At 44.6% G+C, this 27054-nt stretch overlaps 1 protein-coding gene across 3 annotated transcripts in view; it reads left to right on the top strand.

The window, feature by feature from the left end:
* Positions 1 to 27054, top strand: part of OCA2 (oculocutaneous albinism II) — a 355302-nt gene that overhangs the window by 16587 nt on the left and 311661 nt on the right. For all 3 annotated transcript variants that reach the window (XM_011942880.1, XM_011942878.1, XM_011942879.1), the window contains exon 2: positions 574 to 821. In XM_011942880.1, the coding sequence (XP_011798270.1) occupies positions 595 to 821 (227 nt within the window). In that variant the 5' untranslated portion in view covers positions 574 to 594. The remainder of the gene's footprint in view (positions 1 to 573; positions 822 to 27054) is intronic.

Here is a 27054-nt window from a genome sequence, read left to right as displayed (position 1 = left end):
AGGATGGTCTCGATCTCCTGACCTCGTGATCCGCCCGTCTCGGCCTCCCAAAGTGCTGGGATTACAGGCTTGAGCCACCGCGCCCGGCCATGTTACAGCTCTTAAAGGTGGCACAGACCCAAAGAGTGAGCAGCAGCAAGATTTATCCTGAAGAGCAAAAGAACGAAGCATCCGCAGCCCGGAACTGGAGCCCAGCGGGCTGCTGCAGCTGGCTGGGGGTGGGGGGGTGGTCAGTTTTTATTCCTTATTTGTCCCTCCCCACATCCTGCTGATTGGTTCATTTTACAGAGTTCTGGTTGGTCCATTTTATTACAGAGTGCTGATTGGTCCCTGTTCCAGAGTGCTGATTGGTGCATTTACAATCCTTTAGCCAGGAAAGTTCTCCAAGTCCCCGCTCCACCCAGGAAGTCCAGCTTCGCTTCTCGCTAGCGTGAGGTGCTCCTGCGTGGTTAGGACGCTGGAACCCTGGGGGCGCCTCCGTGGGAGCAGCCGTCCTACTGTGTGGACTTCCAGGGTGCACACGTGAGTCCCAGTGTGCCTTTCATCACGAGTGGCTTTTTCTGGCTGCCCTAGAGAGAAGACTGGCAGTGGAGCATGCCTCTGGAGGGCAGAGATGGCAGGCGGTACCCTGGCGCGCCGGAGGTGGAGCTCCTGCAGACGTCCGCGCCCCCTGGACTCGCTGAACTTGCAGCTGGCAAGCGCAGGCCTCCGCGGGGAGCCGGCGGGGCTGACCCCTCGCACTCCTGCCCCAGCGGGGCCGCTGGGCAGAGCTCCTGGGCTCCTGCAGGCCAGGAGTTTGCTTCATTCCTCACAGAGGGGAGGTGAGTTTAACATAGTGCCATCTTGTAAATGTGGACTTCACAAAGACTGGGTTTCCGTGAGCACCGTTCCCCCACGTTTGTTGTAGGAAAAATTTCCAGAAATTTTCCAAGAATTTTTCCAGCGTTAGATCACTTTCCTGGCTTAGTTTTTGATGACTGATATTTATAAAATATGATGAGCTTAATTTAGCTCCAAAAGATAATACAAATAGAAAAGAGAGTTTGTAGCATGAAGATTTAACACTTAATGTATTATTTAAGGTATTGCAATTATTCTGCAGTGTTGGAAAGTGTATGTCTCTTAGGACATGCTTTGTTTCTATACCTAGAGCAAGTGAAACTGAGAAGTTTCATGTCAGAAAAGTCAGAATTTACATAAAAGGAAATTTAAAAATTATTTCAACATTTATTTTAGATTCAGGGGTTAAATGTGCAGGTTTGTTACCTGGATATGTTGTGTGATGCTGAGGTTTGGGGTACGACTGATCACCCGGGTAGTCAGCATGGTACCCAATAGTTAGTTTTCCACCCTCCCTCCTCCCACCCCCATGTGGTCCGAGTGTCCCCTGCTGCCTTCTTTATGTCCATATGCACCCGGGGGTTAGAGCCCACTTATCATGAGAATATGTGGTATTTGGTTTCCTGCTCCTGTGTTAACGCGTTTGGATAATGGCCTCCAGCTACAGCCATGTTGCTGCAAAAGACGTTATTTCTTTCTTTAAGAGAACATTTTGATACATCTTTAAATATTTACTTATGTAAAGACGATGAATGGATTTTACATGTCAATCCTTATACTCCAAATCCGTAATTTGCAGTTCACGCAGATGTCCTTGTAATGAGAAAAGCAGCATCCTATGAGTAGATGTCTCTGCCTGTCTTTATTGGGGCATATCGATTACGTGGCAGATCTGAGGACCCTCGTTCCCACAGCCAGAGCCCTGACCCCTGCAGTACCGATGGTCTCTCCAGCCTTTAACAGAGCACCACAGAACTGGATGCAGGTGTGGTGTGTGCTGCTGCTGTGATCCTGCCCCCTCCAGGAGGAGCTCCCCAATGTGCGTGGTCATACTTTTACTGAGTGTTTCTACTGACTTAGAGTCTATGCTGTCGTTCTGCAAATGGTGAAACTTCGAGTTGCTCTCTTTGGCAACGTGTTTTGAGGTTTCTCTACGCTGATGCCTATAGCTCTCGTTCATTCTTGTGAAATCCTTGCATAGAATTTCATTATGTGAACATGCCACCATTCATACATGTTCTCCTGTTGGCGGCTTTTCAGTTTCTGCTCCTCACCCCCCAGCATATAGTATTAAAAACAGCCTGCAGTAAATGTTCTCTGTTATACACTGAATGTGTTTGTTTCTCTCAGATTCATATTGAATATTCTGAGAATTAACTTTCTCTGGTCCCATGTTGCAGGATCTTCCCCCAGCGAGAGGCTTGCCTTTTCCTTTGCTTTCAAGAGTGTTTTGTTGGGAAGTGTCTAATATGGCCGGAAGGACTGCGTGGCCGTGTGCATGGGGGGGCAGACGAGGCAGCAGGATTGTCCCAGCCAGGATGTGAGTGATGGAAGGCTAATGTTCAGCTTCCAGTGAGACAAGAATCAGGAAAACCAGATGAGTGTATTTCCAAGTTCTTTGACCTCACTTCTTGCTTTGATGTACGGTATACCAGGGGCAGACTGGGGCCCGTCATGAGCTCCACAGTCAGGGGGCCCTGGGCACCCAGGCAGGATTCCAGGTGGAGGAGAAGGGAGGGCGTGGAGAGGTGCTGACAGGTGCGGGAACGTGGGGGCAACAGCTGGCAGATGTGGTGGTCCAGTGAAGGGAGGGCTGAGGGTGCCCCGACCCCACAGCCTGCCCAGGGCACGGGGAGGGGGTGTTGGGATGGTACTGGCAACTACCTAGGCTGAGTGCGGAGATGCCAGAAGGTGCCACCTGTGTCCGCAGGCATGAGCCCTCACAAATGAGCAGCACCTCCCATGTAGAGCTTCTCCCAGGAGGAGGAGCAACAGGGAACCGCAGCCTCAAGGGGCAGCTCTCGGCACCACGAGGAGAATGGTGTGTTGGCCCAGCCCACCCACGGTGACGAATCTCGGGGGAAGGGCTCACTGGTGTGAATGTCTGAGTATGGAGGGCACAGGCTGTTGTCCACGTGCACCTAGGCGAGCCGCCTGAAACAGCACACTCCCGGACAGGTGTGGGGCCGTGTCACCTGGTGGCCATGTGTGCAGTATCCCAGCACTGTCGTCTTAAGCTGAAGGTTACTGAAGGGTTTTATTATATTTTGCCTTTCTTGTTTCATGAAAATAGGCAGAAAATGAAAAACAAAACAAAACAGTATTCTTATTAGAGAGAAGATACGTAAGTCTTGCAACCTAGCATAGGTGGGAGTCTTAGGTATGTGGAAACCAGCAAACCCCTTAGCCTCAGTGAAGTCAAACCCATCTATTACGGGTTCAGTTGTGGAGAATGACCAGAGTGAAAGAACACTATGAGATGCTGCAAATAGATTGCTTCAGACTGTGTTGAAAAGGTAATTTGGGGCACTGAACTGGCCTATGTTTTAGCTCTCAGGGAATCATCCCCTTGCAGCCTGGTTTTCTGTCGTTTGTGCAGGGGAGAAGCAGGCAGAGGCTGCAGCCTGCCGGGTTCCCTTTTTGCTTTGGCTCCCAGGCAGCTCAGGTGCAATTTCTTGGGTCAGCTTCATGACCTGTGTACAAACTGATAAGTCGGTATTTTCTTAAAATGATTAAAATCTGTGTGAAACAAGGCAAGATATACATATAAAGAAAGCTGGAAGGGAGAGTGAATTCATAATCTATTGCCAGGTAACAAATTTCTCCCAAACTTAGCAGCTTAAAAGAGTACATATTTATTTTCTCAGTTTCATGGGTCAGAAATCTGGGCACAGCTGACCTAGGTCCTCTGCTCAGGGTCTTCATAGGCTGGGACAAGTCGTCAGCTAGAGCCATAGCATCTCAGCGTTCAGCTGGAGCAGGATCCGCTTCTGAGCTCATCTGTGTGGTTGCTGGCCGGCTGTGGTTCTTCCTGGGCTGTTGGACGGATGGCCTCAGTTCCTTGCTGGCTGTTGACTGGAGGCCACCTCAGCTCCTTGCCAGGGGCCCACTCCCTCTGGGCAGGCACAAGGGATAGTCTTTTGTGACCTAATCACAAAAGGGGTTTGCCTGCCTTAGCCTCCCAAAGTACTGGAATTACAGACGTGAGCCACTGCACCCAGCCCTGTGCTTACAAAAGGGACGGAGTGACACCATCCCTTCTTCTGTATTCTGTTGGTTAGAAGCCAGTCGCTAGGTCCAGACCACACTCGGGGATGGCGTTGTGGGAGGGTGTGAGTACCAGCAGGCCAATTCCTGGGAGCCACTCAGGCACCACTGACCCCAGAGATGAATAGTGGTGAAGGAAATTGTTGTGGAAATGTTGGAAATGGAACACAAAGATGATTGGTATCTTTTATAGGAAGTGAAGGGAGGTCTGGAATCCTTCCAGGTTATCTGCATTTTTCACTGTTTGCAACTCATCAGAAAGCTGACAATAATGCAGATGACTCTTTTCCCTAGAAGTAAAGTTGGATTGTGTCTGTGGAATGCATTGTTCAGTTTTGCATTTATTTGTAAGTTCAGTTCAACATTGTCACCCAGGCTGGAGTGCAGTAGTGCAATCTCAGCTCACTGCAACCTCCGCCTCCCAGGTTCAAGTGATTCTCCTGCCTCAGCCTCCCAAGTAGCTGGGACTGTGCTACCACATCCAGCTAATTTTTGTATATTTAGTAGAGATGGGGTTTCGCCATGTTGGCCAGGCTGGTCTTGATCTCCTGACCTCTGTTCCACCGCCTCAGCCTCCCAAAGTGCTGGGATTACAGGCAGGAGCCACCGCACCTGGCCCAATTCAGCATTTCTGATTGCCCATGTATGTGTGTTTTTTTGCATCTTATCAGTTTCATCTGATTGATGAGTTAAACAAAAGATTGACCTGCATTCATTCTATGTTGGGATGAGAGTCATGGTTTTACCCTCCTTTAACAATGGTCCTATAACAGAGGGAACCAACCACAAAGATCTATGGAGAAAGCAGACTTCATTCTCTGGGCACCTGAACGCTTGTCTTTCGGACCCTGCACCTGCTCTGTGTGTCCAGCCCTGGAACGCTGCTGCACACTCCTCAGGGCTGTGTCCCCCCGTCTTTGCTGAGGACTTCCACCCTTTCGTTAGAGGAATACGTCTTGTCCATACAATCGTAATGACATGAAACACACAAAATTGCCAAATGAAAGATGAATTTTTTTATCCAATATGCTAATTTTATTCATAAAAAAGTAAGCACAGGGCTGGGTGCAGTGGCTCACGTCTGTAATTCCAGTACTTTGGGGAGGCTGAGGCAGGCAAATCACCTGAGATTGGGAGTTTGACACCAGCCTGACCAACATGGAGAAACCCCGTCTCTACTGAAAATACAAAATTAGCCGGACCTGGTGTCGCATGCCTGTAATCCCGGCTACTCCGGAGGCTGAGGTAGGAGAATCGCTTGAACCTGGGAGGCAGAGGTTGCAGTGAGCTGAGATCGCACCATTGCACTCCAGCCTGGGCAACAAGTGTGAAACTGTCTCAAAAAAAAAAACAAAACAAAAAGTGAGCACAGAGTGACACGCAGACTTCCCCACTCTCTTCACTCTCTCTTTCCCATTCACTTTGCCTAAAAATTAAATCTCAGAAAATTTTGAATCAATTTTTCTCTGTATCTCAAAGTAGTATGTAAGAACGACAGATATACTTAAATACATTTGGTTGTCAGATTGACAGACTTAAATTATCTATTTTTTTTAAAGTCAAGATTGTGTGGGAAGGTTTATTTCTAATCAGTGGAAAATGTAATTAATTTTTTCTAATTGTTTTCACAAATCAGGAATTAATTGACCTTAAAATTTGCCCTTTCAAATTTAGCTAATTATCTTTCAGTCTTCCACTTAGCAGGAATATATATGATAAAAGGTTGGCCAGGGAAGCAAATTAGAGAGAATATGTTAAAAATAATGAAGATAAATTATTTTAAGACAGCGTTTACTATCATGGATTAGTTACTGTATTTCATTAGTATCAAGTGAAAATAAATATATTGCTGAAAATTTGGAGGTTGAAGGGAGAGCATAGCATTGTGCCCCTAACACGGTCATTACTGTCTGCTTGCATTTATCTGTGTTCCCTTCTGGTCTTTCCTATATGTAATACAAGTTTTTACATAATTGTGCTCAGAGTGTATCTCGTGCTTTGTAGTTTCTTAAATGTAACAATATGTTGTAAATACTATCAGTGTTGCAGATTGCTCAAAGCTATTATTTTATATATTTCTAATTGAAGTATAATTTCACCAGAAATGGTGAGTAGATCTATGGGTTTTGACAAATGCATACAGTTGTGTAAATTGTCAGCAAATCAAGATCTGGAATATTTCTATCACCCTACAAAAACTCCTTTGGTCACTTCCTCTTCCCGTCAGCACTTGTTAACCATCAATCTGTTTTCTCTTTCTACATTTTTGCCTGTTTCAAGCATGTCAAATAAATGGAACCACTGAGTTTGGTTCTTTTACTTAGTATAATGCATTTGAGCTTCATCCAAGTTGTGTTTCTTTTTATTGCTGAGTGGAGCTGTGTGGACATATCACCCTTTATTTATTCATTCTCCTCTTGAAGGGCACTTGGGTTGTTCCCAAGTTTTCATAATTATGAATAAAACCAGTATAAGCATTGGCATACAGGTTTTTATGTGAATGTAAATTTTAATTTCTCTTGGATAAATGCCTAGGAATGAGATTGCTGAGTTATTTGATAAGTATGTGTCTAACTGTCTAAGCAGTGGCCAAACTACTTTCCAAGGAAGCTGTACCATTTTGCATTTTCACCTGTAGTGCATGAGAGCTCCAGTGCTCTGCATCCTTGTCAGCACTTAATATTGACTGTACTTTTAATTTTAGCCATTTTAGTAAGTATGTAGAGGCACCTTATCATAGTTTTATATATTTGAAGAGTGAGGTCTGCTTGTTCTCCTATTATGGGGTTTGTGATTCATTATATATTCTCAGCACAACTTTTTTTTATAAACTGCATTTTTCCCAATTATTTTCCAACAGTTTGTGGCTTGTCTTTGTACTATTATTTTTTGGTCTCTTTTGGAGAGCAGAAATTTAATTTTGGTGTTGTCCAATTTATCAATTGTTCTTTTATGGAGTGTTCTTTTGGTGTTGTATCTAAGAAATATTTGCTTAACCCAAGATCACAAAGATTTTCTCCTGTTTTTTCTTTTAGAAATGTTGTAGTTTTAGGTTTTACATTTAGGCATATAATCCGTTTTGAGTGAATTTTTGCATATGCTACTGGGTTTATTTATATTTTGCTTATAGATGTCCAATTGTTCCAGCACCATTTGTTGAAAAGACTCCTTTGTCCATTAAATTGTTTTGTGTCTTTGTCACAAATACATTGTCCATTTATCTGTTGATTTACTTCTGGACTCTCTATTCTTTTTTGAGACGGAGTCTCACTCTGTACCCAGCTGGAGTGCAGTGGCGTGATCTCAGCTCACTGCAACCTCTGCCTTCTGGGTTCAAGTGATTCTCCTGCCTCAGCCTCCCAAGTAGCTGGGACTATGGGTACCCACCACCACGCCCAGATAATTTTTTTTTTTTTTGTATTTTTAGTAGACATGGGGTTTCACTATGTTGGCCAAGTTGGTTTTGAACTCCTTACCTCAAGTGATCCACCCGCCTCGGCCTCCCAAAGTACTAGGATTACAGGCATGAGCCACCGCACCTGGTCCCCTGAACTCTCTATTCTTTTCCATCAGTCTGTGTGATTATCATGTCATGAATATCACACTGTCTTGTACCTTTATAAAGAGTTCTGAAATCAGATGGTGTGAGTCCTCCAGCGTGGTTCTTTCTCAAGATTGCTTTGGCTATTCGATGCCACTTGCCTTCCCACATAAATTCTGTCATCATTTTGTTAATTTAAATAACATTCCTCCTGGGATTTTTTTGTACCGTGTATGTGTGTGTGTGTGTCTGTCATTTTATCACTTGTGTAGCTTTATGTTACCCCTACTATTATCAAGATATAGACCTATTCCATCACAATCTCAGATTCCATGCAGAAATCCCTCACACAAACCCTTAAGTTACATACCCCTCCCCCTGCCATCTGTAACCCCTGGAAATCACTACTCTGTTTTTCATCTCTACAATTTTGCCATTTTGATAATGTTATATAAGTGAGATCATACATTGTGTGTGAAAATTTAAAATTCAACTTTTATTTTAGATATGGGGGTACCCATGTACAGATTTGTTACATGAGAGTATTATGTGATGTTGAGGTTTGGAGTATGAATCCCGTCACCTAGGTCATGAGTCTAGGACCTGATAAGTAGTTTTTTTCTTTTAAGCCACTCCCCCTTCCTGCATCCTCTAGTAGTCCACAGTGTCTATTGTTCCTGCACTCATGTCTGTGTGTGCTCAGTGTTTAGCTCCCATTTATAAGTGAGAACATGAGGTATTTGGTTTTCTGTTCCTGCATTAATTTGTTTAGGATTATGGCCTCCAGCTCTATCCATGTTACTGCAAAGGAGATGATTTCATTCTTTTTTTTTTGAGATAGAGTTTTTCTCCTGTTGCTCAGGCTGGAGTACAGTGGCTTGATCTTGGCTCACTGCAACCTCCACCTTCTGGGTTCAACCGCTTATCTCGCCTCAGCCCCCCAAGCAGCTGGGATTACAGTCGCCCGCCACCACACCCAGCTAATTTTTGTATTTTTAATAGAGACGGGGTTTCACCATGTTGGCCAGGATGGTCTCAAACTCCTGACCTCAGGTGATCCACCCGTCTCTGCCTAGCAAAGTACTGGGATTATAGGCATGAGCCACCATGTCCGGCAGATTTTACTCTTTTTTTATGGCTGCATAGTATTCCATGATATATATGAACTGTATTTTCTTTATCCAGTCTAGCATTGATGGACACCTGGGTTGGTTCCATGTCTTTGCTTTTACGAATAGTGTGGTGATGAACATATGAGTGCATGTATTTTTGGTAGAATGATTTTTCTTTTGTGTATCTACCCAATAATGGGATTGCTGGGTTTAATGGTAGCTCTCTTTTAAGTTATTTGAGAAATCTCCAGACTACTTTCCACAGTAGCTGGACTAATTTGCATTCCCACCAGCAGTGCCTAAGCATTCCCTCTTCTCTGTAGCCTCACCAGCATCTGTTGTTTTTCGATTTTTAAAATAATAGCCATTCTGACCGGTGTGAGATGGTATCTCATTGTGGTTTGGATTTGCATCTCTCTGATGATTAGTGATGCTGAGCACTTTTTCATATGTCTGTTTGCCACTTGTATGTCTTCTTTTGAGAACTATCTGTTCATGTCCTTTGCCTGTTTTTTAATGGGGTTACTTTTTTTGTTGTTGTTGTTGTCGTTGTCGGAATCGCGCTCTGTTGGCCAGGCTGGAGTGTAGTGACGCAATCTCGGCTCACTGCAAGCTCCTCTTTCCGGGTTCATGCTGTTCTTCTGCCTCAGCCTCCTGAGTAACTGGGACTACAGGCGCCCGCTACCATGCCCGGCTAATTTTTTTGTATTTTTGTATTTTTAGTAGAGACAGGGTTTCATCGTGTTAGCCAGGATGGTCTTGATCTCCTGACCTCATGATCCACCCGCCTCGGACTTCTAAAGTGCTAGGATTACAGGCGTGAGCCACCATGCCCGGCCGGGGTTATTTGTTGATTTATTTAAGTTCTTTATAGTTTCTGGATATTAGGCCTTTGTCAGATGCATAGTTTGTGACTCTCTTCTCTCATGCTGTAGGTTGTCTTTTTACCCTGTTGATAGTTTATTTTGCTGTGCAGAAGCTCTTTAGTTTAATTAGGTCCCACTTGTCAATTTTTGTTTTTGTTGCAGTTGCTCTTGGGGACTTAGCCAAAAATTAGTTGCCGAGGCTGATGTCAAGAAGAGTATTTCCTAAGTTGTCTTCCAGGATTTCTAGTTTGAGGTATTATATTTAAATCTTTAATCTATTTTGAGTTACTTTTTATATCTGGTGAAAGGTAGGGGTCCAGTTTCAATCTTCTGCATATGGCTAGCCAGTTATCCCAGCACCGTTTATTAAATAGGGAGTCTTCTCATTATTGGTTTTATTTCTGAGTTTTCTAGTCTGTTCCATTGGTCTATGTGTCTGTTTTTGTGCCAGTACCAAGCTGTTTGGTTTCTGTGGTTTTATTGTGTAGTTTGAAGTTGGGTAGCATGATGCCTCCAGCTGTGTTCTTCTTGCTTTAAGATTGCTTTGGCAATTTGGGCTCTGTTTTGGTTCCATGTAGATTTTAGAATAGCTTTTTTTTTTTCTCTAAATCTGTAAAGAGCGTTGGTAGTTTGATAGGAATAGCATTGAATCTGTATATTGCTTTGGGCAGTATGGACATTTTTATGATATTGATTATTCCAATCCATGAGCATGAAATGTTTTTGTATTTATTTGCACCATCTCTGATTTCTTTCAGCAATGTTTTGTAGCGCTTACAGAAATCGTTCAACTCCTTGGTTAGCTGTACTCCTAGGTGTTTCATTTTCTTTGTGTCTATTGTAAGTGGGATTGTGTGCTTCATTTCACTTCCAGCCTGGACATTATTGCTGTATAGAAATGCTGCTGATTTTTGCACACTGATTTTGTATCTTGAAACTTTACTAAAGTCATGTATCAATTCTAGGAGTCTTTAGGATTTTCTAAGTATAGGATCATATGGTCCATGAAAAGCGATAGTTTGACTTCCCCTTTTCTTACTTGGATGGCTATTACTTCTTCCTCTTGCCTGACTGCTTTGGCTAGGATTTCTAGTACTATGTTGAATAGGAGTGGTGAAAATGTGCATCCTTGTCTTGTTCCAGCTCTCAAGGGGAATGGTTTGAGCTTTTGCCCATTCAGTGTGATGCTGGCTATAAGTTTGTCATAGATGGCTGTCAGTATTATGAGATATGTTCCTTCAGTGCCTAGTCTGTTGAAGATTTTTATCATGAGGGAATGTTGGATTTTATCCAAAGCTTTTTCTGCATCTACTGAGATGATCATATGGTTCTGATTCTGTTTATGTGGTGAAACACATTTATTGATTTGTCTACATTGAAACAGCCTTGCTTTTTATCACAGGAATAAAGCCTGCTTGATCGTGGCATATTAACTTTCTAATGTGCTACTTGATTTTATTTGCTAGTATTTTGTCGAGGACTTCTGCATCTATGTTCATGAGGGATATTGGTCTGAAGTTTTCTCTTTTCATTGTGTCTCTGCCAGATTTTGGTATCAGGCTGATGCTGGCTTAATAGAATGAGTGAGGGCAGAGCCCCTTCTTGATTTTTTGGAATAGTTTGAGTAGTATCGATATTAGTTCTTTGTACGTCTGGTAGAATTTGGCTGTGAATCCATCAGGCCCAGGGCTTTTTTTGGTTAATAAATTCTTTATTACTGATTCAATTTCAGATGTTGATACTAGTTTATTCAGGTTTTCAATCTCTTCTTAATTCAGTCTTGGGAGATCGTGTGCTTCCAGGAATTTATCCACTTCCTCTAGATTTTATAATTTGTGTGCATAGAGTTAGTCATATTTGTCTCTGAGGATCTTTTGTAATCCTGTGGGACCAGTTGTAGTATCATCTTTGTCATTTCTGATTGTGCTTATTTGGATTTTCTCTTTCTCACATGTAGCAACACTCATAGGCTCAAAATAAAAGGGTGGAGTAAAATCTACCACGCAAATAGAAAATATAAAAGAGGAGGAGTTTCTATTCTTACATCAGATAAAACAGTCTTTAAACCAATAAAAATTAAGGACTATGTAGTGCCCTTATTATTACATAGTAAAGATACAATTCAACCAGAAAACTTAACTATCCTCAATATCTGTGCACCCAACCGTGTAGCACCCAGATTCATAGAACAACTTACGGAACTGTAAAAAGGCTTACAGAACCACACCATAATAGCGGGAGATTTCAACACCCTATTGACAGTGTTAGATAGATCACCAAGTCAAAAAATGAACCAGAAAACTCTGGACTTAAACTCAACGCTTGACCAATTGGACCTAATAGACATCTGCAGAACACTCCATCCAACAACCAGAGAACGTACATTCTTCCCATCTGCATATGGAACATAGTCTAAGATTGACCACATTCTCAGTCATAAAGCAAGTTTCAATAATTCAAAAGAAACTGAAATCATAGCAAGCACACTGAGACCATAGCGCAATAAAAATAGAAATAAATACCGATAAGATCTTAGAAAACTGCAAACATATATGGAAATTAAACAACTTACTCCTGAATAACTCCTGCATGAACATCAAAATTAAGGTAGAAATAAAAAGTCATTCTTTAACATTAATGAAAATAAAGACATAAGCTTTAAAAATCTCTGAGATGCGGCCAAAACAGTGTTAAGAAGAAAGATTGTAGCCCCGAATGCCTTCATCAAGAAGGTAGAAAGGTCCCAAATTAACAACCTAACTTTATGCCTCAAGGAACTAGAGAAAAAGGAATAAACCAACCCAAGGAAAGAATTAAAATTAGAGAAGAACTTAATGAAATTGAGATGCAAAAAATCCATACAAAAGATCAATGAAACCAAGTTTGTCCTTCAAAAAAAAAAATTAAGATTGATAGACTCCTAGCTAGATTAACAAAGAAAGAGAAAGAGAAGATCCTGGTGGGATTTTTATTGGAATGGCATTGAGTCTATAAAATTTTATTTTATTTTATTTTATTAATTAATTTATTTTTTGAGACGGACTCTCCCTCTGTTGCCCAGGCTGGAGCGCAGTGGTGCAATCTCTGCTCACTGCAAGCACCGCCTCCTGGGTTTACGCCATTCTCCTGCTCCAGCCTCCTGAGTAGCTGGGACTACCGGCACCCGCCACCATGCCCGGCTAATTTTTTGTATTTTTAATAGAGATGGGGTTTCACCATGGTCTCAATCTCCTGACTTTGTGATCCTCCTGCCTCGGCCTCCCGAAGTGCTGGGATTACAGGCATGAGCCACCGTGCCTGGCCGAGTCTATAAGATGAATTTATGGAGAGTTGACCTCTTAATAATATTGTTGATGAGAAAAGCCAAACACTGTAAAATATTTGAAGAGTTTTGTTCTGAGCCAAATGTGAGGATCATGACCTGTGGCACAACCCCAGGAGGTCCGAGGTTACAGCTTGATTTTATACATTTTACGGAGACAAAAGTTACAGGCAGGCATCAATCAATACACCTAAGGTACACACTGGTTTGATCCAGAAAGGTGGGACAACTTGAAATGGGGGTTTACAGGTTGTAGGTAGATTAAAAGATTTTTTGATTGGCAATTGGTTGAAAGAATTAAGTTATTATCTAAAGCCATGGAATCAATAGAAAGGAATGTCTGGGTTAGGATAAGGTTGTGGAGACCAAAGTTCCTTTTAGGTAGATGAAATCTCATAGGTGGCCACCTTTAGATTCAATGGATGGCAAACGTCTCCTGTTTAGACCTTTAAAAGGTGCTAGACTCTCAGCTGATCTCTTCAGGATCAGAAAGGGAAGGGGATTCTCTACAGAAAGTAGATCGCCCCCACAAGAGACAGCTTTGTAGGGCCATTAAAAAAGTGTCAAAGAAATATATTTTGGGGCAAAATACTTTTCTTTTATGGTCTGCTACCTGTCATGTGATGCTATATTAGGGTCAGGTTGGAATTTGGTATCTTACTGCTACAAAGGGTCTGCTTCATCTGTTTTAATGTCTCTGTTTTAAATGTTAATGCTAATCAGCTGTGCCTGAATTCCAAAGGGAGGAGAGTATAATGAGGTGTATCTAATGCCTCCCACCCCCCTTTCCCATCATGGCGTGAACTGATTGTTCAGGTTTCTTTGAAATTCCCTTGGCCAAGGGGAGGATTCCCTTCAGTTGGTTGAGGGGTTTAGAATTTTATTTTTGGTTCCAAATGTTGAATCGTCTGCTCTAAGAACATGGCTTATCTTTCCATTTATTTAGGTATTATTTAATTTCTCTGAGCGAGCAAAATTTTATAGTTTTCAGTGGGTAGGTGTTGGACGTATTTTGTAAGGTTTAGCTCCAAATGGCTCATTTTTTGATGGTGTTTTAAAACATCAATTTACATTTTTTCAATGTTAGTACATAAAACAGAATTGATTTTTGTACATTGATCTTGTGTTGTGCAAACTTGCTAAAGTAACTTATTAAGTACAACAACTTTTTTGTTTGTAGATTTTTTTGGTGGGGGATTTTCTAAGTAAATAATCGTGTCTGTGAATAAAGACAGTTTTATAAATCAACACACAAAAGCTAATTGTCTTTATATGTTAGTAATGAATAATCTGAAAGTAAAATTAAGAAAACTATTTCATTCACAAACGCATTAAGAAGAATCAAATTTTTAGGATTAAATTTAATAAAAGAAGTGCAAAACTCATAATTGAACAACACAAAATATTGCTGAGAGAACTTAAGGAAGATTTAGATAAGTAGAGAGACTTCAATGTTCATGGATTGAAAAACAACATGATTACAATGACAGTTTCCCCCAAATTTATCTTTACATACAACATAATCCCCAAAACAATGACTTACTGCAGAGGAGTAGTGATGGCAAAATGTTAAATGAGCAGTTCCAAGCTCTTGTCTCCTCCTAGAAACGTTGAAAACAAGCAGAAACTCTTAGAACCAACACTAGGAGTTGTGGAAACTGTAAATTATTGTGTTTGCTCTAATTTGTCTGTGGGCGAATGGAGGGATTGACACAAGACTCTGATCTCTGTTTTGTGTAACTCAGAACATAAGCTGGAAAAGGGATTGGCATTGCTTGAAAATACTGTCAGGGAGTCTGACAAACTATGGATGCCTAGGACAGATGCGTACCGATTGAGGCATCCAATAGACTGCCTAGCGACTAGGTTCAAAAGCTGTAGGAGATTCCTTGGGAACTTAGGATACTCAGAAGTACCTGTGTGTGGATGAGTTTAGAAAGCCACATACATAACTAGGGTGAGAGGCATACTCAGAAAAGACCAACTTTCACCTCAAGCTCAATCTTAGTCTCAGTGAGAGCCTTGATAATTGTTGATGTAATGATCCAACAGAGCCACTTTGCAAAGACTGGGAGAGGTGTTTGCTTCTTTGTTTTTGTGTGTTTTCTCTTTTTCTGGTTTGCTTGTAAAAGCTCCTGGTATTGAAGAAAATCTCTGTCAAAACATTAGCTGAACATGACGTTAGGAAACAGAGACATGAAAAGGGATATAGTCCTTGGAAAAATAGTTTGGAAAAGTACCTGAACCTCTGGACTGCTACAGCATTTAATAACAGTGACAACAACAGCAACCACCACCACCAACACCAAACTGTTTCAACAACAATTAAAAAAAAACCCAAGACATACAAAGAAACAAATCCATTTAAATCCATTAAAGGATTTCCTAAATCCATTAAAGGATGTTTCTTTCATCCTGGAGGAAGCCCAGACATCATATTAATACCTCCTGAAAAAAGTCCTTAAAACATCTATCTTAAATATGCTCAGATAGCTAAAAGAAGAAAAGGACAAATAAATGTGGGAAATAAGAAAAACACCGTATGAACAAAATGAGGCTGTCAACAAAGTGATAGAAATTATCAAAAGAAATCAGCAAGAAATTCTGGATCTGAAAAGTATAACTGAAGCGAAAAACTCACTACTGGCATTCAACAGCAGATTTAGGAAGGCAGAAGAAAGAATCAGCAGGCTTGAAGACAGGACAATTGAAACTGGCTAGTCTGAGAAGCAGAAAGAAAGAAGAATGAAAAAATGTGAATAGAGCCCAAGGGACCTGTGGGAAGCCATCCAATAGTACAACATACACATTATGGGTGTTCCAGATAGAGAAGAGAGAGAGAGAAAGGATCAGAACAAATTTAAAAGAAATAATAACTGAAAACTCCCCAAATTTGATGAAAGACACAAATCTATAAATCCAAGAAGCTAGGTGAACACCAACTAAGGTAAACTCAGAGAGATTTATAGCAAGACACATAACCAAACTGTTGAAGGCCAAAGAGAGAATCTTGAAAGCACCAAGAGAGAAGTGACTTGTCACATACGAGGGATCCTTAATTAGATTCACAGGTGATTTTTCATCAGAAACCATGGAGGCTGGAAGGAGTGGGATGACATATGTAAAATGTTAAAAGAAACATACTGTCAACTAAAAATTCTATATCTGGCAAAACTGCCCATCAAAAATGAGGGAGACATTAAGAAATTCCCAGATCAGCAAAAACTGAGGGAGTTCTTTAATACTATACCTTTCCCACAAAAATTGCTAAAGGGAGTTTTTCAAGCTGAAATGAGAGCACACTAGACAATATCTCAAATTCACATAAAGAAAAACAGAGCACTGGCAAAGAAATCTGTATAGGAAAACATAAAGCACAGCATAAATGTTTTTTTTTTCCTCTATGCAACTCCTTCATTCTACCACCTGCTTTAAGTGACAATTGCGTAAAGCAGTAATTACAGATCTGTGTTAAAGGATATACAGTGTGTCAACCTAATTGTATTTAGGTCTAAAACTAAAAAACTCCTAGAAGGAACTATAAAACTCCTAGAAGAAAACATGGTTATAAATCTTTGTGACTTTGAAGTATGCAATATCTTAGATTTGATGCTAAAAGCACGAACAAAAACAGTATGTAAATTGGACTTGATCAAAAAGAAAAACTTGTGTGAATAAAGAGGACACTGTCAAGAAGTGAAAAGACAGCAACAGAATGGGAGAAAATATTGGCTAACCGTGTATCTGATAAGGGACTAATATTTGGAATATATATATAGAAGTCTTACAAATCCATAATAAAAAGACTCCCCCCATGCCCACAGGCAACATATTAAAGTAGGTATTTCTCCAAAGAAGATTTTCAAATGGGCCGCAAGCAACTGAAAAGATGCTCAACATGAGTGGTGTTTAGGAAAATGCAAATTAAAAGCTCAGTGAGATGCCATTTGACACCCAATAGGATAGCTATAGTAAAAAAGATGGCAATGACAAGTGTTAGGGATGATGTGGAGCAGTTGGAACTCTCATGCATTGCCAGTGGGAATATAAAGTGGTGCTGTCATTTTGGAAAACAGTTCAGCAGTTCCTCAAACTGTTCAGCATGGAGTTGCCATTTGATATGGCATTTCTGTTACTAGGTATGTACACAACAAACACAACAAAATTGAAAAGACATACCTATGTAAAACTTGTGCATATGTGTTCAAAGCAGCATTATTCCTAATGGCCGAAGAAAGAAACAGCCTCATTGCCCATCAATTGATGAGTGGAGAAACAAAATTTGGCATATCCATGCAACAGAACGTAGTTCCCATCAAAATAGAAGAAGTACTGATATGTACTACCGCTTGAATAAACCTTAAAGACATGCTGAGTGAAAGAAGCCAGATATAAAAGACGATAAATTGTATGCTTCCATTTATATGAAATGTCAGAGTAGATGTGTTAGTCCATTAAGGCTACTGTAACAAAATGCCAGAAACTGAGTAGCTTATAAACAACGGAACATTATTTCTCATAGTTCTGGAGGCTGGGAAGTCCAAAGTCAAGGCGCTGGTGAGGGTCCGTTCCTTGTAAATGGTGCCTTCTCTCTGTGTCCTCACTTGGTGGAAGCGGTGAGGGCACTGTCTAGGCCCCCCCCCTTTTTTTTTTTTTGTTGAGGCGGAGTCTTGCTCTGTCACCCAGGCTGGAGTGCAGTGGCCGGATCTCAGCTCACTGCAAGCTCCGCCTCCCTGGTTCATGCCATTCTCCTGCCTCAGCCTCCTGAGTAGCTGGGACTACATGTGCAGCCACCTCGCCCGGCTAGTTTTTTGTATTTTTTTTTTAGTAGAGATGGGGTTTCACCGTATTAGCCAGGATGGTCTCCATCTCCTGACCTCGTGATCCACCTGTCTCGGCCTCCCAAAGTGCTGGAATTACAGGCTTGAGCCACCGCACCCGGCCTCTAGGCCTCTTTTAATATGGACACTAATTCCATTCACAAGGACTCCAACCTATTTACCATTTTTTTTCTTGTGTATGGACCATACATGTCTTTGCATGTCTATATTTTTGTCAGATTGGACATTTAAAAGAATCTAATATGGAAGCTCTAGTAATCAGATTCTTCTCCCTTCTCAGGGCTTTTTGCTCTTCCTGTTTGTTTAGTGACTTTCCTGAACTCATGTTATTGAGTCTGTATTCTTTGTTGTATATGGCCAGTGAATTCTCTGTTCAGTTAGTGACAGGACAGAGGTATTCTTAAATAAGGGTTGGGACCGTTAAGTCTCCCTGCCTTTGTCAAGGGTCTGTGTGTGCATGTGGGGATCGGCCTTCAGCTTCCAGCCAGACATTCTGCCTTATTCTTCACTTCTGGCTTCTGCAGAGCCTCACGGTCATCCAGAGGTGAGTGGGTAGGACTTCACAGGTCCCTCTTGGGCACACGTACAGCCCTGTGCTTGAATGCCTAGAAATGTGTTGGAGCTTTACAAACTCTGCTTTTTCTTTTGTGTTTTTTGGTTGGCTTCTTATTAGCCCCAATGGCTGTTGCTGCCTCAGGAAGCTGTGATGTTAAACATTTGCTGCTCATTGTTTGTGGCAAACACGTGGGAAGAAGGCTGTTCACCTCTGGAGCTCTGAGCCAGGTCCAATACAGATGGTACCTGTGAGAGGGGTAGTCAAGGTACTGCCAGACAGCTCCAGTACTGCTGGTTCTCCATCAGGGAGATTTGGAAGTGCCCCAGTCCAATTCCGCTTTCTTCAGTGACTGCTAGGCCTCTGGTTTTCACCATCATGGCAGGGCTGATTTTCGAGCCCAGCACAAAACTGGGTAAAGGGATATGGCAATAGAGCAAGTTAAAATGTTCTCACTGAAACTTGACCTTCCTCTTGAATACATGCTCTGTGGATTGTTTTATACTTTTGTTAATTTCTGAAGTTCTGAAAATACTGATTTTGACAAGTTTTGTCAGTGTTTTTGCTGCTTCTGTGGAGGAGAGAACGTCCACAGGTCCTTTCTCTGCCATTTCCTGCTGTCACCTCGTCTTGCTTTGATTTGAAAGCAAATCTCATCTTATAAAAATAATAACTTTGAGATACTAAGTGGAAGTGCTTTTCTCTGCCCACAAGGGTGCAAGAAGATTAGATTTGGCTTAGAACGAACAAGTCATTGCTCATTTTGTATTTCAAGCTAGGATTAAAAAAATAAAATTCATAGCAGCAAGGTGATCGCCTTGCAAGGCCGGGTAGGAGGTGCTGGTCTGGTCGGCACATCCCAGCCTGCAGTGCCCCAGCTAGAGGACGTGCAGGCATTGCTGGAGCAGTGTGCATGAGGTGGTCTGAAACTGATTCCCGGCCTCCAGTTCCAGGCAGGCATGCTGGGGACCTACGCTTCCCACCTGCCTCAGTGCGGGGCCGGCACCCTGAGGAGCCTGGGAGGGACCCGGTGAAACGTGAGACTGCAGCAGAGGTGCTGGCACCAGGGGTGGGAGCTCCTGCAATGCCCTGAGGGTTGGTGGAAGCAGCGAGTTGCATGAGGGGCGTGTGGCGTGTGCCCGCCCACAGCCTCCGCCTTTCAGGGTGCCATTGTGTGTGTGCTGCTCCTTGGGTGGGGAGAAATCCTGATTGGGAGTGTGAGCTTTGGTTGAATGAATGTGTACATAAAGAGAGACTCTCAAATAGAAACTGAGGAAGTACTAATTCACTTCACATGCTCCCATTCATTGAGGGGACTAAGCGGCCGGTTATATTTAATAGAAACTAGAGTGAATGAATTACACGCGAAGTGACCCAGGGCGTGTTCCAGCTCTGCTCGAGCATCCTTCCTTCCAAGAAGAGATTTGCTCTTCCCTTTCTGGGGTCAAAAAAGTGGAAAATCTGCAGAAAACTTTACCGCTGGGGAGCAAAAGGCATTTGGAAGTCTTCAAAAATTGTTCTCTTTTCACATAATTTTAATGTAGTACATCTTTTAGCTAATCTCAAGTTTAGATTTATTTTATTATTGTTATTCTTACTATTTCTGAGACAGGGTCTTGCTCTGTTGCCCAGGTTGGAGTGCAGGGGTTTAGTCGTAGCTCTCTGCATCCTTGACCTCCTGTGCTCAAGCGATCCTCCTGCCTTGGCCTCCCAAAGTGCTGGGATTACAGGCAAGGGCCGCCACACTCAGCCTATCTTATCCTTCTGACGATTTTAATAAGGAAAAAATAAGATTTACCTTATTCCTTTGCTGATCAGTTTTGGGTTATTCAAATGAATAACTGATTTTCCTGGCCACTGCAGGAGCTCATGCCCCACCTCCCTGCGGCTCCAGGGTGTTCCCCAAATGCAGACCGGCTTTGCCCTGTGTGGCTCCTGCAGGCCAGCCTGCACCTTCTCAGTTGAGTGGACAGGGCAGGCTTTCAGACATCTTCAGAAAGTACAGCTTTGTCGCCTTCTAAGCAGCGAGGTGCAGTTGGTGTAATCTAATGTCCTATGCACTCTCCTTTTCCTGGGGGTAGGCAGACTTCACTGAGCGCTCTCTGGACCCACTGGGAATGTACCCCTTTATCCAGCGCCAGAGCCGTCCTCATCTGCGTGGCCCTTGGGGACCTTCACCACATCCCCTGAGGACTTCTGAGAGCAGGGAGAGGACCCAGGCCCTGGACCACAGCCTTGCGCCCCAGCACACCCTTCCCTGCACACCTGCCCCCCGGGCTGGGCTCTGGGGTGCTGTGCTTATTACCTCTTCTAGTCCCATTTGCCTTCAAGGGAGGAGCTGTTCATAGCTGTTTTTTTGGGTTCAAATAGTGACAATTTTCTGTTAAGTCTTTTGGTCACCTGGATTATTACTATTTATACAAAAGAGCAACATACATAAAGTCACTAACACTGGTCTCTAAGAAATAGAGAAGCCGACAGCATCTTCCCAGCAGGGCACCGCCCCGTCTCTCTGAGATGTGTCTGGGTTTGCCACCTCAGGGGGATCAGGAGGTGACAGGGGGTCCAGAAAACGAGCAGTGCAGGGGCACAGGGTGGCAGGAGCTGGGCACGATGGTGGGTGGTGGGGCCTGAGCCAGGCGGCCGGTGTGCCCCGGGCCAGTACCTCCTGCGTGATTCCTGCAGCTGCAAAGGGAGCCTTCCCTGCTAGAGGCAGATGAAAGAGGGAGTGCTCAGAAAAAACAGACAAAGACCCCACCACAGAGGAAGGCCAATTCCCAGAGGAGATTCCAGAGGGAAGAGGCGGTAGAGGCGAGGGTGGCAGCAGCCAGGCCCGGCTCCCGGCCTTCGTCGTTCCCTGTGGGCAGTGGATCAGCACCCAGAGCCGCCCCTTATCAACCCTCCTGCTGCAGTTTTGCCTTCAGCATCCAAGTGGCTATGCATGTGGACAGCATTTCCCCAATGTCTCTCATTTCATTACTGGGGGGACCTCAAGCTTTGAGGATCAGTTCCCAGGCACTTATAAGGCTCCGAGAGAATGTCTGCCAGCCCTTCAGGGTACCAGGGCACTGCACTTGGTGGGCCAGGGTGACCTGCCTCAGGTACCCAGCCCTGGGTGGGTCCTCGTGCGCCACTCCCCGCTGTGCCAGGACCAGGCAGGCTGTCTCCCGGCGTGTGAGGCTGGTTAAGATCCAGTCGTCACAGGACCCAGCCTGGAGGCTTAGTTTGGTTGATCTGGGAAGGGGTCAGGCTTGTTGGACAGTCTACTTTCCCCTCCTGCTTCACCCCTGAGTTTTCTGAGTACGAATCCCGCCCCTGCCTTGGTGATGACATTGTTCCCACCTGTTCCCCTGCAGCAGCGGCTGCTTACCTGTCTAGCTCTCAGAGCGCTTGTGCCCAGGAGGCTTTGCTCTCTGAGACCAGGGTGTGTGTCTTGTTCATGCCTGCCCCTGGCCGGGTGCTCGATAAATATTTGAATGCAAGAGCAGCTTATATATACTTTTGAGCCAATATTTTTGGTGTGTGTGGTAGGGCCATTTCCTGGTGGGGAGCAGGTGTTCTGGGAGTGCAGGAGCCTTATCCGTGGGGCCCTGTCTGTGGAGCTGATTCAGCAGGGATGGTGGCTGGGCAGGCCAAGGGGCCCACTGGTCTCCAGGACGTCTCAGGGGCACAGCTATCCTGACAAGGGCACAGAGGCTCCTCACAGTGCAGGCCCCGTAAAGAGCTGCTGTTACGTTGAGGGCCATGGTAATGTCACAGGGCAATGTCGTGGAATTTCATGGAGTTGGTTTCCATGAGCATTGGATTCTAACTCCTACAGGTTGCCAAGTGTTCTTCTGGATCAAAAATAATGAGAGCATCACCGACAAGCACTGGAGAATTGGATAGTTTCAAAAAGGTGCCTTCTTCAATGTATTCATAAAATGTAAAGTCTACATGCATTTCCTATTTGAAGTTCTTAGGGAATCAGACTTTTTGTGCCAGAATCCTTTCTGAAACGTGTGTTCTGTTTAATACTATCAATCACTGCGACTTTGCAGCAGAAGAAGCGTGCTCAGAAAAGCAATACAAACCTAAAGCACGCGTTCCTATGGGCCCTTCCTTTCTAGAAATGCAGCCACTGCTTCTGCGGAACTAGGAGGGGGGCCCAAGAGGGTGCACTGACTGCCCAAGGTCAGGCATGCACCAGAGGTAGGTGACAGGCAGCTGGGGCAGGGGCCACCCCACTGGCCTATGTCCCTGTCCCTATGCCTGGCTCAGAGAGAGACACTCAGCATCGTGGTACTCCTGAAGGCTCCCGCACCTGAATCTTCATAGAGTGTGGAGCCCTGTTGGGGCTCACCCTGGCAGGGACTTGCAGGGGCAGGGATAGGAGCATGTGATGAGCCCCACTGGGGTGTCACATGGACAGCCCTGGAGGGTGTGGAGCCCAGCAGTGATGCAGGTGTCTCCGCCACACTACCATCGCCCACACACATATGTCCACTGCTGACGCTTTCCTAACGACTCGGTTTTCAAAGAGCGGTGGAAAGAAGTAAAGCAGCGTGCCCGCACGTTGCCCCAAAGGACAGGAATGCAGTTTGCCATGCTGATGTCCCTGAGCAGGGAGGGCGACCGTTTTCCTAGTGCAGGGTCCTACATCCTGACAGGTGTTGGGTTTGACTCCCAGCCAGTGAGTCCCGGACAGCCTGTCTTGTTCCTCCTGTGGACAGATTTTCTTGGGGAAAACTTCAAGTTGCACAAGCAACAGAAACATCTCCCATCCAGTCAGTGGTAGAATTTTGTCATGAATGCCAGTGCTCAAGAAGAGAGGCTCCTGTCGGCGGGAATTCTTGAGAAATCATGGCCAAGTGGACTGTCTCATGTTAGACTTCTCTGCGTATGAAAACGCTGTTTCTACATGGGAAGCACACAGGTGGGTCCCATGGTGGGCTGTGGAGCGAGGCTCTCCCTCTGGTTACCCAGACTGAACTGGCCAGCCCCAAATCAGCGTCACAGGCACTTGTACAGCAGGGAGGCCAGAGCCCAGGGCCACGAGGCTCCAGGGGCCCCCGGAGTGCAGGGGACCAGGGGACGGTGTCCTTGGAACTGACACTGCTCTGGGTCTGCTCTCTGCCTTCTTGTGTCTCTCCTTTCTCTCTGGCCTTTTCTGCTCCCCCAGTCAGATCCCGGTTGAGTTCTGGAATCCCAGGGCTCCTGGCAGGTCCTTGGGGATCACTTGCTGTCTCCTCCAGAGATGAAGAATCCATGCTGGGGAGCTGGGGCTTCTCTGCATCTGAAGCAGGGGTCAACTGGGGTTCCCAGCTTCCTCTGTCCTGCTGCACCCTGAGGAGGGCCAGGCACCTGGGGGTGGGGGACATAGACCGGGGAGGCAGCGCTCGGGGGAGGTGGCCCTTGGGGAGGCTGCCGGTGAGGGAGCCGGCCTTCCCTGCTCAGGTGGGCTTGGCTCCCCACTGGCCATACCCACTCACTTGAGGAGGCCACTGTGACATGGCCTGGGAGGGGCCAGGCCCCACGGCGTTCCACACATAGCTTTCCTGAGCCTTGGAAAATGTAAGGAAGATACCCCTTGAGGATACCACCCCGAACAAACCACCTAGGAGTGCGCTTCGTGGATGTTCAGGACCGACATGAAAGGCCAACTCTGCCCAAAGTCCCCGAACTCCGAACTTCTGCAATGAGCGGTTCTCCGGGGAAACAGCATTGAAATGAAAGCAATCCCGGCAGAAGTCTCAGTGCAATTGCTTCACAACCTGATGAGGCTTCTTTTCCAGATAAAAGTTTTGGGGAAAAATGCAAGTGTGAGATCAGATATGTGAAAAAACAAATGTGTGAAGAGAAACACGAAAAACGAGAAAGAGTGAGGGAACTTTGTCCTGTAACTGGCCACATTTTGTATAATGCCACACCAACACAGGAGAACAGGAAAGCCCCAGTATAGGGGTACAGCAAACTCAGCAAACCCAACCTCTTAGACAGCTGCAAAGGAGTGGCTCACCCATGTTACGAAAGTGGACACACGTTTTGAGGGGAACGGATACGGTTTGGCGCTGTGTCCCCACCCAAAGCTCACCTTGAATCGTAATAATCCCCACGTGTCAGGGGTGGGAACAGGTGGAGATAATTAAATCACCAGGGCGGCTCCCCCCATGCTGTTCTGGTGAGAGTGAGTGAGTTCTCCCAAGATCTGATGGTTTCATAAGGGGCTTCCCACTGTTTTCTGCTCCCATTCTTCTCTCTCCTGCCACCATGTGAAGAAGGACGTGTTTGCTTCCCCTTCTGCCATGACTGTAAGTTTCCTGAGGCCTCCCCTGTGAGTCAATTAAACCTCTTTTCTTTATAAATTGCCCAGTGTCTCAGGCAGTTTTTATATAGCAGCATGAGAACGGACTAATTCAGCAACAAAAAATTGCATTCAGTTTTTCGCCAAGATAAATCCCGGACTTAAGTGTAAACAATGATGTAAGAGTACTAGAAAAAGTGCATGCGAATAAATCCTTACATAATTTTGGAAGAGAGGTATCTCTAACTATGGCAGCAACATAAAATCGCCTTCATGAAATGTGATGTCTTCAGGCCTCAACATTTGGGACCTGTGCCAGGGCAGAGCCAGCCAGGCTCCGGAGCCAGTCACGATAGGTGTGGGAGGTGTTGCCAGGATCAGAAAACACACTGAGATGGGGCTCCTTCTGGCCACAAACATGCTGCTGTGCCTGCAGGAGCCATTTGGCCATCTCCAGAGGACCAGCACACACATGTACATAGCTATGCACACACATAAACACACTTATTTATACATGCATGCATACATATCCACACAGAGTTATACATGTATACATGCGTGCACACATGGTTATATGTGGCCACACACATTTATACATGTATACATGCATAGACACACATGCATACACACACATGTGTGCACATATACCCATACACACATATACCTATAATACATATATGTACAGTCTTTTTATACATACACACAGTTACATGCACGTGCACCTATATACATGCACATATTTACACATACATATATATGCACTTATACATACCCACATACATACATACACATATTTATACACATGTACACATTTACACACACACACCCACACTCACACAGTGATTTCTATCTTCTATTACTCTGGACCTTCATGAGTTTAGAAGGGGGTGAGCCAGGGCGGGGGATCCTGAGACAGCTGTCCATTTGCCTGTGGGGGCAGTGGTTGGGAGCAGATGACCTGAGCTCAGTGGGCTGCCACTTTCGCCAGGTATTGGTCTTGTCATTCTAAGATGGACATAACCCTGCCCGTGGTTGCCCTGAGCATCGTGAGACAAAGTGCCCAGAATAGACTCCTAGTTGCAAGAGCTGAGGGTGTGATCTTGTCCTGGGAGGCCCTCTGAGGTGGGGCCTCTGAGTTGAGGTCCCCTCTTTGGGGGACCTCGTGGGCTGGGGCAGCATGTTTGGACTCTGCGGGGTCCACCAGCAAGAGCCCAGGCTTGTTTTGGGAGCCTGGAGGGAGGTGGCCGTGGTAGTCGCCCTGAGTGGAACAACTGTACCCAGCACAGTGACCATCTCTTGGGCAGTGCAAGTGATGCCTTGAGAAATGCTTGGAATCAGCCAGGGACACTTTGAGGGCCTAACGTCTGGCCCAGGGGCTGGGAGAGGGTTGTGTCACTGTGCTTTGTGCTGAAGGAAGAGCACCTCCCCCTTGGTCAGGCTGTCGAGGTTGGGGGGCATTTCCTGGTCCCCTCTGCCCTCCCGCACCTCCTAGGAGGCACCTTCCTTCCCAGGTGTGTGGAGGTGAACGTGGCTGTCGTGTGCCCTCCGCGGCCCACCCATGGAGATACACACCATGTGTGTGCCAAGGACAGGTACCAATGACTGTAACGATGACACTGTGGCCACAAGCCCCTCCAACTCTTGATTTTCTGATGATTCTGAAAATTCTGGTGATTCTGATGATGCTGGTGATTTTCTGATATCAGTGTACTTACATACACATGCAACTGAGGCTATATCAGAATTGCCTTTCAGTCTCGCTTTTGAAAGTGGAATCCCATTTAATATTTTCATTCTGATCTACATGAAATTCGAACCTGCCTTAAAGACCCGCCTCAGATTCGCTCTGTGAAGCCTTACCTGGCCGCGCAGTCATCGCCATCGCCATCCCTGTCTGCTTCTACAGTCTTCACTTTGTGTTATACTTGCTCATGGAGTCTTACGTGCCTGAGTAAGGGGATAGGCCACAACTCACCTGTCCATTACCTGCTTCCTAGAACAGCACCTGGGCCAATACCCACTGAGGAATTATTGGTGACGCTCTGATAAAATACAGAATTGCAAAACTGAACATTTCTCATTTTGGAATTTTGTTGAAGCCTGTGAGCTTGCTTAATGCAGGGCATTAGACCTCTGTGAAAATGCAGAAATAGTATTCTAGCATTACATCGTATCATAGTGTCATTATTTGCTTTGCATCTATTCACAGTTTATAGAGTATCTGATGGGGTGGAATTATTTTGGGGGTTTATGGATTTATTCTCATGTTTCCCCGCCAGCTCCTGCTGATTTCCCTTTTTAACTTGTGGGTTTGCATTTGGGTTGATTAGCTCTGAAATAGTATTCTAGCATTACATCGTATCATAGTGTCATTATTTGCTTTGCATCTATTCACAGTTTATAGAGTATCTGATGGGGTGGAATTATTT

This window comes from Colobus angolensis, unplaced genomic scaffold (genome assembly GCF_000951035.1).
Source record: "Colobus angolensis palliatus isolate OR3802 unplaced genomic scaffold, Cang.pa_1.0 Scaffold211, whole genome shotgun sequence".
Lineage (NCBI taxonomy): Eukaryota > Metazoa > Chordata > Mammalia > Primates > Cercopithecidae > Colobus > Colobus angolensis.
The sequence above is the reverse complement of the archived record's forward strand: the minus strand, read 5'-3'. Positions and strand labels throughout refer to the sequence as shown.